This window comes from Garra rufa, chromosome 3 (genome assembly GCF_049309525.1).
Source record: "Garra rufa chromosome 3, GarRuf1.0, whole genome shotgun sequence".
NCBI lineage: Eukaryota > Metazoa > Chordata > Actinopteri > Cypriniformes > Cyprinidae > Garra > Garra rufa.
Genome location: NC_133363.1, coordinates 35,561,058 through 35,579,824, shown reverse-complemented (window position 1 = coordinate 35,579,824; position 18,767 = coordinate 35,561,058). Strand labels below are relative to the sequence as shown.

The following is an 18,767-nucleotide window of genomic DNA, read 5'->3' as shown; positions in this document are numbered from 1 at the left end:
ATGGGTATATTTGTAGCAATAGTATACATTGTATATGGGTCAAAATTATTTTTCATTTATGCCAAAAATCATTAGGATATTAAAGGAGTAGTTCACTTTCAGAACAAAAATTTACAGATAATGTACTCACCCCGTTGTCATCCAAGAAGTTTCATGTCTTTCTTTCTTCAGTCGTAAGAAAATTATGTTTTTTGAGGAAAACATTCAGGTTTTCTCTCCATATAATGGACTTCTATGGTGCCCCAGGGTTTGAACAGCTTCAAATAGCTCTAAATGATCACAGCCGAGGAAAGAAGGGAAGGGTCTTATCTAGCGAAACGATCGGTTATTTTCTAAAAAAAATTACAATTTATATACTTTTTAACCTCAAATGCTCGTCTTATCTAGCTCTGTCTGTACTCTATGTAGAGATTAAAAAGTATATAAATTGTAAATGTTTTTAGAAAATAACCAATTGTTTCGCTAGATAAGACCCTTCTTCCTCGGCTGGGATTGTTTAAAGCCCTTAAAAGCTGCATTTAAACTGCATTTTGGAAGTTCACACTCGGGGGCACCATCAAAGTCCATTATATGGAGAAAAATCCTGAAATGTTTCCCTCAAAAAACATAATTTCTTTACGACTGTAGAAAGAAATGAAAGACATGAACATCTTGGATGACAAGGGGGTGAGTTCATTATCCGTTGTTATTTGTTCTGAAAGTGAACTACTCCTTTAATTCAAGATCATGTTCCATTAAGATATTTTGTAAATTTCCTACAGTAAATATATCAAAACTTGGACAACTCAGTATTTAGAGTTTTTTTGCACCTTCAGATTCCAGATTTTCAAGTTGTATCTCCTAACAAACAACAAACTTATTTATTCAGCTTTTAAATTATGTATAAATCTCAATTTAAAAAAAATTACCCTTATGACTGGTTTTGTGGTCCAGGGTTACATTTGAGACTGTTATTGTCAGTACAACCGCGTAGTAAAGGATTTAACAAATAGGCCTACAACAAGAGCTATGATGTTATTAGATATACTTACAAGTGTCCTCTTGCGTTGTCAACTCAAGTTCACATTTTTGCTTTTTGTATCAACTCGAATGTATTTGAGATTAATTTTAATCTCATCCATCAAAGAGTCTTGCATGAATTCAATAAGACTAAATGAGTGTCATCAGTAAGGATTTTTAGGTATTTTGTGGTTATGAAAACTGTACCATTAATTTTGAAAGTGGAATTTAGGTTTGCGTAATAGACAGCCAAGGCTGTATAAGATACTGCAATAGATTCAGGCTTTCATGTGCGTCATTGACTGAAGCGTTCGGAAATCAATGCGCTGTCGCTTTAAATGAAGTGAAAAGTAGGTGTTACCATTGAGAGAGTAGGGCAGTGACAACATTGAATATGTATCAGTCTAGTTACCCCTTAGAGACTCAACGCAGATGAATGATACAGATTTGGAAGAAACACGCACGGCCACTTCGCTTTAATCACGTCCAATTTATCCGACACTTCCAGAGAAGTGTAAATGGGCAGACTATAGACGCTCAGTGGATGAAGGCGACTTGACAGTGCAGACGAGCGCACGTCGCTTAAGCCACACATATTACTGTTTGCGATTTTTGAATTGGATTTCAACAATTTTGCAGTATATCTCACTTCTGAGATATTGTCATTGCTTTCCAAGCCCTTTTTAAAATTCACAGCCGATATGGACACCATATTGGACAACTTCGCTTCGGACAAACTTTTTCCCAATTCCAACCTGTTGGACCTAGAGGATCTGAATGAGAGCGATTTCTTATCCAATGTGGTACGTCAAACCTCCGCATCTTCCATCATTATGAACAGTAGCAGAGTATGAAATATGCAGAATCTGTATTAAGTTGTGCATGTCTTAATAATTTTATAGTATGTTTCCTCACCTCATATTTTGACATTTATATATTCTTATAAGGTTATATATAGTTATGGTCGTTTTGTTATTATTACTAGATCAATATGTGCTTATGCTTTCATTACATTTAATTTAGACTATATATATGTTAATATTTATGAAGCATGTATATATAGTCATACATACATATAGCCTATGTATATGTATGTATGTATGAAGGAGTTTATTTAGTTCGGTGTTTATTTGTCAAACATGTCTGGGATGTTGTGCTGCAAATTAAACATAAACAAGGGCAGGAGTTCTCAAGCTGTGAAGTTTGCCCAGCTGCACACAGATAGGGGCACTTCCCAACTTCAACCGGACCTCGGGGATGGGGGGGGGGGGGGGGGTCTTCGTTAATGTGCTATTTATTCAAACCACGCCCACACGCCGTATCATCCTGTTTAACTAAATCACGCCCATACAACAATTCCAAACCACGCCCACGGATCGCTTCATCCTGTTTCTCGTGTCCGGCCACAACCGGTGAAGATGCTCAAAGTATTGGGCTTTGTTGCTCTTTGGAGGTCAGAAACCCAAGTGCCAAGTTTACCTGACACAGAAAGTAGGAGAATAAGAAAACTAATTTAGTGGAGAACCAATTCTGGACACCGTCACGTTGTGTTTTACCTAATTTTAGCAGATATTGGCAGTTAAGTTAATGCTATGTTACTGAGATAAAAAGTGTATATGAGTTAACTTGTGCACTGCACGACAAAACTGCCTCCCCTGTGAAGACATCATAAGGAGCAGGCTAGTTCATCCCAAAAATGTGCCCCATCATGTCGTTCCAAACCAGACTTTTATTTTCCCATGGAAAACTAAAGGTGAATTGTTTTGAGATAATCCCAGTTTACTATATTGCAAGTGAATGACGACTGGAGCTTCCATGTGTGGAAAACAAAGTATGAATAAAAGTGGTCTCAAAGACTAATCTGGATTTCATTCAGTCAATGGAAAAGAGCAACCGGTGCATTATTTCTAAAGTGTTCCACGGAAGAAAGAAAGTCATAAAGGTTTGGAGCGAGGAGAGTGGTCAAATGAAGACTTTATTTTCATTTTTGCATAACATATTCCTTTAATTAGGTCAGTAGGAAAGTAATGTTTTGGTTGTTAATGCATTTCACTTGCAGCTAGCATAGTATGATCCATTAGGAGCCCAGGACACTTCTGCAGTTTCCACAGTGATTCAGACGCTCCTATGTCTAATGCTTCTGACTGACACACATTCATGCTGAGGTTCTTTTAATCCCTTCCCAGAGAGACAGAAAGAGACGGAAAGAGACATCACAAATGTCACTATTATTAGGCTGAGACTAGATGGAACAGTTTTGACCTTTATTTTAACAGGCAAACTGCAGCATCATCATCATAGGATCTTAGGATGGACAGACAGGAGACATATTTTGTAGTCTCTTATGATCTACCTGATCCTAAATGCTATTTTCTACAATACGGTGGCTGTTAAACTATAAATGATAAACTATAAAATATATCATATTTCCTTAATGTAAATGGAGTGGTCAGACAGATAGATGGACACTCAGTTTGACATTTGTTAATTTATCTAAAATGATTTTTAAAGGAATTTACTCACCCTCATGTCTAACTATCCCTTCTTTTTTGATTCTATGCTTACAATCCTATATGCATTTTTTGTCCTTATTAATTGATGTAAAATACATGTAACTTGTGTAGTTGATTAAAGTTAAACGTAGGTAGTTGGTAGCTGGTTACGAACTTAAAATCTTGATTGATACAGTACATCATTTTAGTCACTGTCTGGCTGTGGATCTCTAATGAAAGCCTTTGTGTCTTATAAGGATTAGAGTGTTAGGGTTTCTTATGAAGATTTTGCTTTAGTGCCTGTCTGTCTATATTTTTTTCCTGCTGGTCTGTTGGTTGTTGAGGGTATTTAACGGGTAGTATTCAATCCAGATGTCCCTCATTGAGTAACAGCTGTGCTCCAGTTTGCTCTGCAAGGACCTGACTAAGGGGAGAGTGATGATAGAGAAAAGAGAGAGAGGCTTGTGAGTGAAGGAGGCTCATTCACGGCTCCTGATAGCTGTCTGTGTATGTGTGCATGAGCGTATGCATGCCACTGTGCTCCTGTGTGGGTGTGTGAATGGATGTCTGTGAAAGACCACTCCAGAGCCTCCATGGTCCCCCACTCTACCCCTCGGCGTATATGTGTGCGTGTGTGTTTGTATGTGTGCGAGAGAGACACTGGCCCTTGAAGACTCAGTGAATGACTGCCTTGTGCCCTCAGAGAGGAAGCTGCTCCTGGGTTACACACACTGGTTTCTGACCTCCAGTGTGTTATTGTTCATTCATTCTGCCATTATATTTATAAATGTTAGTGGGCCTCTATAACACCGTTGAATTGAGATAGATTTATAACCTGGAATTCCTTCACAGTATGAATGTGACCCTGGACCACAAAACCAGTCTTAAGTAGCACGGGTATATTTGTAGCAATAGCCAAATATACATTGAATGGGTCAAAATTTTCGATTAGAAAAAAAAAAAAAAATTAAGTAAATATTATGTTCCATGAAGATATTTTGTAAATTTCCTGCCATAAATATATCAAAACCTAATTTCTGATTAGTAATATGCATTGCTAAGAACTTCATTTGGACATCTTTAAAGGCGATTTCAGGCCCAGGTGTGTGTAGCACCAAATTTCCACATAAGGATAGTAACACCTTAAGAGAAAACAGCTTGAATTGATAGTTTTTCAGATCTGTCATGATTTACCTGTCACAGCAAATCAGAATGACTTTCTAACAGTGCAATGAATGGGATCTGAAGCTTTCAGATTTCAAAAATGGTTCATACAACTCATGCACTATAACAAGTCTACTGAACTCATGTGCAATGAATAGACAGACATTTAAGTCATTCTGCATTTGTAATTGTTCCTTTCAGTGATGATTCATTGAATGACGATTCATTCAGACCACTTATGGGAATTGGATTAACCAATTAATTAAAAAGGTATGACTCAAAAGGTTTGTTTTTTTCTGTCTGGGACAAAGTTTTATAGTTTGCTTTGTAATGGGGCCACATTTAGGCTGTTCTTGTGGTGCTTTTGCATTTTTGACACTTGGAAGCTTAATTTCCCTCTACTATGCATCTAAATAATGCTTTAATGAAGTAAAAATGCAAATAGACTTGTGGGGCCTTTAGGAATAGGGTTTAGAAAATCTTACTATCTCAGAATAAGAACTATAGAAGGCAATGGAAATTCCCTACAGTGATAGAAGAACGTATGTCTGGCCGTTTAAATCATGACTTTAGCGTAATTGCATGGCTTGTGCTAAAGGGTGGAAATCAGCGTGTCTCACTCTACTGTGTGTTAAAGCTAAGATCACAGAGAGGATCTGTGAACCACAACAGTGCCGAAAAACCTCCGGCTTATTTAAATGACTTTATAGTATATATCTGCTGCATATCTTTAGTGCATCCTTTATACAAAGGGAGCAGTTGTTGTGATTCTGTCTCTTTCTTTGGATTTATATTGTTGTTTTTATACTGCTGTTTTTGCCCAATTTCGTAAACCGAGAATGGCTTTGGTGGTAGAGAGAGAATTGTGAAGTCAGTGAAATTCCTCCCTCGTTTATGCATCAGACCAACATTCTGACTGTTTTTACTACTTAATCAGTGACACAAAAGACGTCATAGTACAATATTGTTAGTGAATGTATGCAAAAAATTCAGAGCGCAAATTTGTTGCATGATGCTGTAAAGTCATCTTCCAGTTTGACATCTTTTACCTGTTCAGTCACTTCCCACACGCGAGGAAAAAAACAATAACCTGAATAGCAAGGGTGGTCTAATGCTTTCCCTCAGTCTGCCGTATTCTGAATAGAAGATGAGTCAGATTTAGATTCATTCTTTAGAAGCGTGTAGCGTGTGTAAACACTACTGAAGAAGACTTTGGATGATATCTACAGGTTTGGCAGGTCCCACCCGTCCTAAAGGTTGTTTCTGCCTTGCTGGCACATCTAGTACACTCTGAGCCTGAAGGGTTAGGCAGCATAGACACCATATGTTATATCTGAAGCAAAACATGATGCATTTCATGTCTATCCTAGAAGATTTTTAAATGATCTTTGATTAGTACGAGAAACAACTTTTACCAAGAGTTTGGGGGTGAATGTTAAGGGTTTGGATGTAGAGGGAGGTGAGGAGCATCTGGAGGGGAGGAGTGGAAGAAGGGCAGCACATTCCTCCAGACTTTTCTCTCAGATGTACTGGATGCTTTTGATGGAACCTGTCCACTTAAAAAAAGAGAAATAGAGAAGAAGACAGAGAAGGAAAGTAAGAAGACAGGTTGCATAATCTTCAGAATGACTGGTCCAACGATAAAGATAGTAGTGATAAAGCTTTAACTGTTACTCTCATCTTAACTCAACATCTGTGAGCTACAATTAAGATGACTGTAAAAAATGAAGGAATTATGACACTGGGTGTGATACAAAAATAGAGGCCACAGAAGTTCAACTCTATGATCATGGAGTTTGATTCATCACGATTTAACCCACATCTCTCAGACTGCCACTGAAATAAAGGTTAAAGCTTTTAATCAGCCATTTTTTTCCAGTCTGTGTGAATCTAGAGAAGGAATCCATCACCTGATCTAAATTTAACCACTTACAAATGCTTAGTTTTCACACACGTTCCTTATCTGTATCTGTTTTGCACAGGACAATGTATGACAATCACTCCCATGTGTTACGTAATTTTGTCATTACGCAGGATTGTAATGCTCAGTAAAAGTTAAGTATGGCTGCTGTTGTCATCGGCTTGGGTTTGAAATCTGCTCACATGATGCACATAAATGGAGAGAATAGAGAGTTCATGAGGTGTGTTCTTACGTAGGCTAACATTCACACACGCACAAAATAACTAAATCAGCAGTTAGAGACTTGAGGGTGTGTTAACTTTGGTCCTGTCAAACCAGATCCTTTCATTTTTTTCAAATTGCTAGATGCTTTGAATAGTTTTGGAGGATTTGTAAAATACATTAAAGACAAGCAATTGTTCAGCGATAATAGTGGGCGCTGACTGTTTTCATCCCGGCACCTGCCCTGTTATTGCAAAAGACATCTAATTAAATTTCATTTATTGGTTTAAACATAAATAACTAAAACAAACACTAATTAGTATTTCATTCACCACTTATTATTATTCAATCTCTTGTGAAAAATTTAATGATGCCATGTTAATGTTACTTTAAAGCTAATAAGACTTACAGTGACTTGCAGAGTATCATTTGAGTATGTTGAGTACATATAAAAGCATATGACCCTGTACATCACTTACTTTATTGACTTTACAAAGTAAGCACTATAATAAAGTAGTGTTCTTTTGCATTTTAACACAAATGTGCTTAAAGGTATAGTTCACCCAAAAATGAAAAGTCATTAATTAGTCAACCTCATGTCGTTCCTCAAACCCATAAAACCTTTGTTCATCTTCAGAACACAAATTAAGAGAAATTAAAAAGGTTTTCTCATAGTTTCATAACTTTATGGTTGATCCCTTGTATGTCGGACTATTTTAACAATGTCCTTACTACCTTTTTGGGCCACTTGAACATTTCAGTTGTGTTGCTGTCTATGCAGGGTTTCAGAAAGCTCTCAGATTTAATTGAAAATACCTTAATTTGTGTTCTAAAGGGTTTGGAATGACTTGAGGGTGAGCAGTTATTGACAGAATAAAAATTTTTGGGTGAACTTTCCCTTTAATATTTAATTTTATACAATAATTTAACGGGGGTTCCAGCTCCTTCCTTGCATTCAACAAGGGGTCTTTGGTCTGAAAAGGACTAACATCCACAATCTAGATATATTTCAGTGCTTCAGCTTAGGTTGTAGAATAGTCAGTTGTCATTTTAAAGTCAGGTGTCATTTAACTTGACATTATGAACTGGTTTAAAGCCTCAAATACCGCAGATGATTTTTTCTTCATTCCTCTCTTCAGCTGTTTTAGCTGGAGTTCCCTGACGTGCCAGAACTCCTCCTGCTCTCCAGGCACTCTCTCTATCTCTCTCTATCACTGTCTCTGTCTTCTCCTGAGGGGCTGCTAAGAACAGAACTGTGAATGTTGTAGAGATGTCAGCCAATTTGCTCTGCTCTGCGACCCCTTGAAGTGTACTAGATTTAACCTCCAAAGTAAGTCCTATCTCAGTTGAATTATAGAAACAAATGCAAACTGGCATCATGATGGAAAGAACATTCTTATAAATCCAGTTTAGCATGTCTCTGTCTTTCTCTTCATTGAGAAAATGACCAGTAGTGCTTGGAAGCAATGTCTGATTTATATCTTGCACACTCATATAGCTTTGGTCAAATCCTATCAGAGTGTTATTGCGACTCAGATGTTGGCCTGAATTACTGCCAAGAGCTTGATCAAACAAGAAGGTCTGAGCTGGAACACATTATGCTACAAAGGTACAGAGCCTTTGGGGTAAGACGGGCAAGAGTTTCCAGAAGTGTATCTGCACTCTTGGGTTGTGTCCAGTGTGTGTTTGGACTTTTAACCTTTGCGCTAGATCATGTATAGCTTGTTCTTCACATGTGGAGGACATATTCTTAGCCTCATTCTAAGCCAGTGAGCCCTGCAGAGACATATGTGTACCCTACCCACTCTTAGCTTTGTCTCACCCCTCAGGCTCTGAATAAATATGCCGGGTGGGTGTCAGCGTTTGCAGGAACATGTCGTCAGCTTACCTTGAGGTCCTTAACTCAGATATCCAGCATTGTTTTCCCAGGCTCCCTCTCTACTGGGGATCAAAGACCCTGCTGATTATGTTAATTACTTAATGACTTTTAATTCCAGGAACAGTTTTGAATATGCAGTATAAAAGAGATGCTAATGAGAGTTAATGTATTTTATTATAACTGGTGTGGATAATATATTTAATTCCTGTCCGAACTGTAATAAAGCATGTTTTTGTCTCAGAGTAAAAAAATAAAATGTATTTGTGATTTTATTTTACTAATTGCCACTTTATATGTCGCAACTACAGTTTCATTTCTTGAAATTGCAACCTTATATTTCAAAATTGTGACACATTTCTTGTCTTACAGTATGACTTTCACATTATTGTGACATGTATATATTTCAGTGTGGTTGTCTAACAGATTGTACTTTCTTGTAGTTGTGACTTTATATCTGTTCATTGTGACTTTAATTCACAATATGACTCACAGATTTGACTTTCTTATAGTTGCACTGCAAAAAATGCTTTTCTAGCTTAGATTTTTTGTCTTGTTTCCAGACAAAATATCTAAAAATTCTTAAATCAAGAAGGATTTTCTAGACGAGTAAAAATCTTTTTCTTTTTTTCAGAAAAAACAAGTCAAAATTAAGTGAGTTTTTGCTTAGAACAAGCAAAATTATCTGCCAATGGGGTAAGCAAAATAATCTTATTTCAAACAGACAAAGCAAGATTATTTTGCTTACCCCATTGGCAGATTATTTAGCTTGTTTTAAGGAAAAATGCACTTAATTTTGACTTATTTTTCTGAATACAAGACAATAATTTTTACTCGTCTAGAAAATGCTTCTTGATTTAAGAATTTTTCGATATTTTGGCTGGAAACAAGACAAAAAATCTAAGCTAGAAAAGCATTTTTTGCAGTGGATGACTTCTCCCAATTCTGACTATTTCTTATTCTTTCAATTTGAATCTTTCTCACAAATAATTTGTGACTCACAGATATAACTATTTCTTGTAGTTGTGACTTCATTTCTCATCATTGTGACTATAATTCACAATATGACTCACAGATTTGACCTTTTTGTAGTTGAATTCTCTCAGTTGTGCATATTTCTCATTCTTGTGATTTTATTTCACAATCTCAGTCGTTCTCACAAATTGTACTTTATTTCTCTTAACTGCCACTTTTTGTCTCACAGTTGCAATTATATTTTTAGTAATTGTGAATTTTTCACAACTGCACTTTTTTTAATTGCAACTTTATTCAATTTTTCTACTTTTTGTTTCTTTATTGTGACTATATTTTACATTGTGACTCACAAATGTAACTATTTCTTACAGTTGTGACTTTATGTCTCATCATTGACTGTAATTCACAATATGACTCACAGATTTGACCTTATAGTTGTGACTTCTTTCTGACAAACTGTACTTTATTTCTTTTAATTGCTACTTTGTATCTCACAATTGCAATTATATTTTTAGGAATTTCTTAAAACTGCAATTTTTTCCTCATAGCTGCAAATTTATTTAATTAACACAATTGTGTCTTTTTATACTTTTTATTTCATTATTTTGTTTCATTATTGTGACTTCATATTTCACATTGTGACTCTCACAAATGTAACTATTTCTTGTAATTGTGAGTATATTTAACAATTCTGACTTTCTCATTTTAATTTATATTTTACAGTGTGAATGACTCTTGTAGTTGTGATCTCACACTTGTGAATTTTGTGATTTAATATTTCACAGTGTAGCTGTCTCACAAATTTTGCATTCTTTTTATAATATATGATTTATATTTGCAATTTTATTTTTCACTAAAAAAAATTTCTATTGCACACTGCAATATAATATATTTCTCATAATTTCAATTTGATTATTTCACAGTGTGATTCACAAATTCACTTTTTTTTATTTCTTGTAGTTGACATTTTATAGGTCACAGTTAGGACTTATTTACTCTAAATAGTAATTCTAACATTATATTAGAAGAAAATTTAGTTTGAAAAAAAAAATCAAAGCCTCATCTTTTCCTCACTGTGGTCAGACAGGAACCGACTAGACTAACACAACTATTTGGTCTGTATACAGGATATTCTTCTGCCCAGGGCTGTGTGTTGCCACAGGCTCTTTTGAGAGAGCCAATTTAGACTGGCAAAATTACAGAGTACAGGGAGCCCTCTGAAGGCGGGGGGATGGGGAACACATCTGGAGACCCCCTCCCCTCCCGAAATGCAACAGTAGCAGAAAATAGAGGGTGATTATGGGGATTCCTCACTCCTTAGGATATCCCTTTAGTTCAGTTGTGTCCTCATTCCCTTTCCCCTCGTCCTATAAAAGTCTTTTGGTTTCTTTTTCACTCTGTCACGAAAATCCAGTTCAAATTTGTCTATATTTTTCTCATACTCATCCTCTCTACCACCCACTGTTTCACCTCCAGAAGAGCTCGTCTGGTTTGTGGCCCTCAGTGGCTCCCGTCTGGAGGTGGGGCTGAAGCCCAACTGCCTCCTGTGGTCATGGTTCTCTTGCTCTGTGGCTGACAGCAAAACGTAAGAAAAATCTGGAACTGGAATTAAGAAACCAGAGGAAAGTGAGAGGGGGAAGGGACCTAAGAGTTGTATTTGGAAAGTTAGAATGGGAGGAAGAAGAAAGTAAGAGAATGACAAAGAAAGTAAGGAAAAAAGAGGGAGAAGGGAGTGAGGGAGCAGGAGGAGAGCAGGGACTAGAATAAAACCCTCACAAACAGGCTTTAGATCTAACACCTCATTCTCCATCTCATCAGTACCGCATTCAAAAATGTCTCTGAGCTGTAAACACAAACCCGTGTGACCTGATCTCCAGAGAGGTGGGTTTGCGTCTGGTGGCAAGCTTACAAAAGTCACAGACTGCAGCTGTGAACTTGACTCCATGCCTGTAATCTAAATCAGCCCTCACCTGTGAACACCTGCAGAGGCCTGGCGGGCTCACCTGTAAACGCTGCGCCCGTCTCCCCCCTCTCTCACGCGTCTGGCTCATCATGCATGCTGAGCGGATCATAATGAGCATTAGTTCATGACTATCCTCCCTGACCCATCTCTGATCTCTCACAGCTGCCAGCTGGAATCTGAATCTGAGAATATGAACTGGCTTTAAAGTGCAGATGTGCTAGTTTGGAGACAATACGACTGCAAAAATGCATTCTCACCCCACATTTACACGTGAATGTCCCTAATATTTTGGTAAAAAATGTCAGATCCAGTGCAGGAGTAGTTCATGCATGCCTCTTGGAGGAGAAAGCTGTAAATATTTAGATATATAAATAAATAAAACTGATCAGATCACACTGTGGCTTTAAGCTGATGTTCATACCTCACATGAGGGAACCATATTTTTAATTGCATCATATGTTGACTAGTATAAACACTAAACATCTGCAAACTCCATCTTCGGTTCAAGAACCTCTCTCGCTCTCTCCGTCTCTCTCTTTTTTGCCACTCTGAGAATGAATCTTTTCGTTGTGACTCATTGTTCTCAGAAATAACTCTTTTGCTCAGCAAGAGGCACGTATTCCCAAACATTGTGGCTTTGGCTGTATTCCCAATTCCACTGCTGCTGAATGAGTTTTATCAGCGTATTTATTTTTCCTAAGACTAATGCCTTATTTTCTTGCGCACCGAGCTGCTCCGTGCGCACCCTGCACTCCAGTTCCAAAATGACAAGCTCCCCTCTACTCATTTGCATACTGAGCTCCCATTGGCCTGGAGTGCAGCTGGAGGTCTGGAATAAGGGAATGGAATGCGATGAGTCGAGCAGCCATGCAGTTTACCATCCCGCTCAGACCCGGACATGACCCAAACGTTACTTCAAGAAAATGGATCAGATGGAAAAATAGGGCATTGCTCAGCCTGCGCACACATGCTTTGCACTGCTGCAGCTGTGGTCCATTTTTTAACATTTTAGGAGGAGCGCCCAAGTGACAAACCAGGAATATTTTAAGTGACAATATTGGCTTAGCTGAAAAGTATATTAGGAATTGTATGTATATTTATATAGAAAGTAATATATATATATATATATATATATATATATATATATATATATATATTTATATATTGTCTTTTTTCTTTGAAGTATGAGAGCCTAGAAAGAAATGAGATTCCTGTTGGTATGCGTCTATGTGCTTCTTGTTTCAATGCCTTTTGAAGTTGTACTGTCTAAGGACTTCTTCTAATTATGAAATGCAGAAATATGACTCTCTCTTCCTTGTTGTACTCAATACAATATAGATAAAATCATTCCGTGTGTTTTGTTGCACAAGACCAAAACACGGATGTCGCGGAAATTAGCTCAAAAGCCCCAGCTGCAGTAATAATGCATAGTGTACTTTAGTTCATTTGAAGTGATAGGTCTGTTGTTGGATAGGACTGTCTGATCCAATAACGCTGATCTATTTTGCAATGTTAGGTTGCAGATTTTGACCACCAGTGCCACTTTGAACAGCAAATATAACACAAAGTAATTTCTTCAGTCTGCATTTTTAACGCATAATACATACTTCAGGTTTTTAGCAAACTTTTTCAAGTTTGACATCAACTTTTTTTTGTATTCCTCAATCTATTCATTATAAACAATATAACAAGAAAAAAATAACTAAATATAAAAGAATGTCTGTTTTCTGATCATTTTTTTAATAAAAAGTGTATAGGGTCGCTAGAAACCCGAGGTGTGTAATAGTGCAAGTATATTTTTTGCGCACAAAAATATGTAAATATTTGATTACTCAATTCCTTAAGGTGGCACTGTTTGATGGACAATAATGACGTGATTTTTCACTCATAACTATCGCAGGCATAAAACTAAAGAATATCATCAGCAAAAATTTAACTGTTTGAATGGCTTTATTGCAGAGCAATTACTGTACAAAATAAAATATAAATGTCACTGTTATTTGATGGTGGATGTGTTGAATAAGCTGCCAGTGATCAAAATATTGACTTTGAAGCCATTGTAAATGATAGTTTTGAGAATATGGTTGAAATCGTGAATATGAGCCAGATTCTGAATGTACTATGGAAGTACACTCTGAGCATAATGGCGGTCATAAAAAATCATCTGCTCAAATGTAACCTTTCTAAGTTTCAAATGGTAATGAAATATGCTTTATTTTATTCTTCTGTAATTGCTCTTAAAATATCAAGAGATTTTTTTGCTATTGCAGAAGTCAGAGATGCATCCATGCTGGATATATAGGTCCGAGTCGCTAAAGATCCGAATACGTAATAGTGATTGGCGAAACATTCATGCGTTTAAGGGTTAATATGAGAAGAATCATCTTATTGAAGGCATAGTTCAGCTAAAAACAAAAATGTTGGCAAAATTTACTCTCCGCTTGATCAAAACCTGTATGTGAGTTTCTTTCTTTCTTTCTCATATTTTGAAGAATGTTGGTAACCAAAATTTTCCAACAGTTGAAAGAAAGGCATACGGAGTTGTTTTGGAACAATTTGAGGGTGAGTAAATGATGACAGAATTTTCATTTTTGGTTGAATTATCCCGTTAATGTCATTATCCTACTTTTTAAAAAAGGTTTACCTCTAAGCCTGAGATATGACTTGTTTTCATTTCTCCTAAAATCTGACCCTAATGACAGAGACACACTTTCCCAGTTCTTCCAAGCTCTTCTGGAATTCTTCCTCTGAGGAGTCTTCCAGATGTGGAATTTCAGGACTCTTGCATCAGCACCCCAGCATTGCATCATTACCATTAGCCCCTGGAAGGTCAACCGAAAACCAGACAGACACCACATAAGAAACTCCTAACTGACACTTGTCAAAACAGGAAAGAGCTCTACAGAGAGATAAAACCGATTAGAGAAGTATTCTGACTGTCTGCTGTGATAACAGATGCACACAGGACCACACAGACAGGGAAGTTGCGTATGTGAATGCAGGTTTCATTCGTAACACGGATCATTTATGTTTGCATTTTGCACTAGGCTAATAGAAAAGGCACCACTAAGCAAATTAAAACGCAGAATCGGCCTGCAAGCATATGCAGCCCAGAGTTATGAAATAGCACCTTTAGTCTGGATTAATCAAGCCTGTAAACATATCCGCCCCACACGTCCACGACCTGGAACATTTAACGAACATCAAAGTTTTAGGGTGGAACTGTTTATACTGTCATGCTCAACCGTGGTGATTAGCTCGGCACTGACGGCAGGAGAGCTGCGTCATTTCACCAACTCTATCATCAGGGTGTTCCCAGGATGTCATTCGTCACACAATACGGATAACTGCCATTGCACGGTTTGCTTCCTGCTTCTCTGCTCATGCATCCATATGGTGAGCAACAAGTTTGACCAGATAGTGCTTCTCAATACAGGTTTGTTGTTTTGGAAGCGGTTTGCTCGACTAGGGACAGCCAGAGTAAACATTCGTAACAGCACAGCTTTCCCATTCTCCTTTTCAGAGAAGTTTTGTGTGGGAACTCATACAGGTGCTGGATGTGTGCACGTGTCCGTATGTGTGATATGTGCATAGCGGCTGGTTTTTATGCTCACTTCTCTACAGGTGTGTCATTCACACACCTGTCCCCGTTCACCAGGATGTAAACATGATCAAGTCCTCTCACACCTTTGTCACACCCTTGCTCAGCAAACACACATTCGCATACCCCCACTGCAGAGACGCACACACACGTCTTTCCAATTCGCAAGATGACGACACACATTGTAGACACACTCATGCATAGAAGAATGCATATCTCTTTTTTATCTGTCTTTCAAACACACACACCTTGAGCCAAATGACAGCAGGGATTTATCTTCTGAAGTTCAACTAATTATTTAAAAGATAATTTTAGATAGGAGCGTTTATCAAATTAGCAATAATATCTTATTTGAGTTGACCTTTACTTATAATAACATGATCAGGGAGTGGATTGAATTCAGCCAAATGATTATTTGTTCACGCATTACTGTTATATACACTACTGTTCAAAGGTCTGGGGTTGGTAAGATGTTTTTGAAAGTCTCTAATGCTCACCAAGTGTGCATTTATTTGATCAAAAATACAGTCAAAGTAATTTTATAGGCAGAGTGTGTGTGTCTGGGAAAGTTAAATTAACAGGGGACAAAAGTCGTCTGCACAGTCAGTTAAACTAAATCCATTACAGCTGTCACGAATAAAAATAAAATGAAATGAAAAGTGTTGATTGCAGATTTAAATCTGTTCATGTTGCATCATAATTCTTTTTACACATTATTTTCTGCAGATATGGGCTATTTTAACACTGTTGCCATGGGTTGTTTTTTATGTCCATGGGTTGAAGAGACCCCAATAATGTGATATTTAGCCCCTTTTACCAAGAGAACCCCACCAAAAAACTTGTATTTCACCCCCTGGAACACTATTTTTAATGGAGGAGCCCTTCGAAATGTGATTGGGCTAGTTTTGGGCCAGTTTTGAGTACCAATTGGGCAGGTTTTGTTGTGACAAAATCTTATGAGTTTTTACAGCGCTGCATATTAAGACTAATCGTGCACGATGCAATGGCCAATCAGAAGCATTCAAATGAGTCACCGCTGAAATGCTGGGTTTTTATCATTGCACACGCTGGCTGACTGAATTCTGCATTTAGTGTTGCCAAGTCCATGTTTTTTTCCGTGGAATTGGGCTATTTTTTAGTGGGGGACCCCCTTGAAATGTGATTGGGCTAGTTTTGGGCCAGTACCAATTGGGTGGGTTTTGTTGTGACAAACTTTTTATGAGTTTTTACTGCTCTGTGCATTAAGACCAATCACACGCGACTCCGTTGAGTTAATAAATTCAATGGCCAATCAGAAGCATTCAAATGAGTCACCGGTGAAATACTGGGTTTTGATTATTGTGCACGCTGACTGACAGAATTCTGCACTGCAGTGTTGCCAAGTCTGCATTTTTTCAGCGGAATTAGGCTATTTTAACACTGTTGCCATGGGTTGTTTTTTCATGTCCGTGGGTTGAAGAGACCCCAATAACGTTGGCTCTGGAATGTAAATTTTACCAGGGTAACCCTGCCAAGAACATGTATTTTTAAGGAGAGACCCCCTCGAAACGCTAGTTTTGATTACCAATTGGGCAGGTTTTGTTGTGAAAACCTGGCAACCTTGTCTGCACTCTTGTGAATTCTCTCATTTTAAACAACAAAGTGCAGATGTATTTATTATGTGAGTAAAAGATTCATTCATCAAACACTGTATATAGACAGCTTAACTGATTATAACGGGAGTTTTTTTTTCTACTTAAACTCACGCTTGACTGAAGTCAGTCATACTGTTCTTTGATAATGAAATACAGTGAAAATGAAAACGTTATATATAGTAACTTATGTTAAATACAAATCCAGTCCTTAAGGCATGACCCCCATATCTAGTACTTTTAGGTTTATGATGTGTGCTGTTAATAGATTACACTAACATTAGGCTACTTTTAGCCTAATTTGTCCTGTCATGGCAAAGCTGAATCTTCAGCAGCCATTATTTTTCATAATATCTTTACTGTCAGTTTTGATCACCTTATTGTATCCTTGCTGAATAAAGTATTCGTTTAATTTAAATAAAATATAGATCAAATAAATATATGTTTTTGTGGTTTCTCCTTCCAGCACTTCTCTGAGCAGATGGAAGATTTCTCCAATGACCTTTTCAACAGTTTCTTTGATGATCATCTGTTGGCGGAGAGGAACCCATTGTTGGATATGGATCTGGACCCTCCAAACCCTGACATCCAGGCAGAACACAGCTACTCTCTCAGCGGGGACTCTGCTCCACAGAGCCCCTCAATGCCCATCAAATCAGACGATGATGCAGGTTAGCATTCATTCCTCTTCTTGCTTGTCATTTTATCCAGAAAATCAGCTATCCGTGTTAGATTATCAGGAGAAGATTTTACACTCCTGATAAACAACATCGTTCAAAGCAGTAACAATCAGCCGCTTTGTTTTCCTCTAAAGTCTCTTTCTTTTCTCTGCGTCTCTCCTCCTTATCTCCCGGAGCACCCGTGCAGCACAGGGTTCCTTGACAAAGCTCTAGCCAAGAGCTCAGTCTACCATTGGAAGCTGGGAATTCCAGGAAGACAGCCAACACTCACACTCGCTCACTCTTTCTGTCAGTTCGTCCGTCTGTCTTTCTCTCTCTCTCTTTCTCACACACGCCACGATCAGGCCAGGGAACTGTAGACATCCATAAAATAAAAAGGGATCTGGTTTCCAGCTTCAGATGGAGAATTTGGTGGGGGTGGCTCAGAGAGTTGCATCATCCTGAACTTAGGTTGACTATGCGAGGAGTGTGTGCGCAGACTACGGCTTCTTTCCAGTCAGGCTTTAAATCAACAAATCCTTAAAGAAGCATGAAGGTACTGCGGGATTTCTAGATCCATTTAGCCAGACTGTAATGCCATGAGCATCCAAAATGAAGGTCTTTCTGAGCACATTCATGCTATTGTTTCTTTCTCTCTCTCTGTGCCTTCTATCTTAAAGAACAGAATGTACAGAACAATGTGTACATTTAGGGTTACAGCGGCAGTTATGCTTTAGGGATACAACCTAAAAGCAAGGTTTGAGGTGGATATTAGCAATGTGTGATTTGTTAAAAAATGAAAATAATTGAGCTGTCAAACATTTTGAAAATATTTCAGTCATCTATACCCTGCCATCTGTACCCTTAAGCTACAACTTGTGCAGAGTAGATTACTTACAAATTGTAGTCCATTATTGATTACAGATTACATGTAAAATTGTAGTTAGTAACATAGTTAGTAACATAAATCTAAGTTAAAAATTTTAGGTAATGATTTCTGACTACTTTTTAGATTACTTATTTTTTACCTAACTTGTTACCTAATTTTTGGAATCTGGTTACATAATCCAGATTACAAGTAATCCGTTACTACCCAGCAGCTATGTACCTTTTAGAGGAAAACCGGTACAAAGATGTCCTCTTGACAAACGGTTATACCCTTAAAGGTACAGTTTTTTTTTCTGACAGTGTAGGGAGATGACCACAGTAAGTTCAGGTGTTTCAGTAATGTGTGATATCCCCTCTGATCAATAAACCTGCCCCTATAAAGACTGTGAGTGGCTTT

The 18,767-nt window shown here is 37.6% G+C and overlaps 1 protein-coding gene across 2 annotated transcripts in view; it reads left to right on the top strand.

The window, feature by feature from the left end:
• Positions 1-1,458: 1,458 nt before the first annotated feature.
• The window catches only part of creb3l1 (cAMP responsive element binding protein 3-like 1), a 40,521-nt gene continuing 23,212 nt past the window's right edge, over positions 1,459-18,767 (top strand). For both annotated transcript variants that reach the window (XM_073837012.1, XM_073837013.1), the window contains exons 1-2: positions 1,459-1,802; positions 17,290-17,494. In XM_073837012.1, the coding sequence (XP_073693113.1) occupies positions 1,701-1,802; positions 17,290-17,494 (307 nt within the window). In that variant the 5' untranslated portion in view covers positions 1,459-1,700. The remainder of the gene's footprint in view (positions 1,803-17,289; positions 17,495-18,767) is intronic.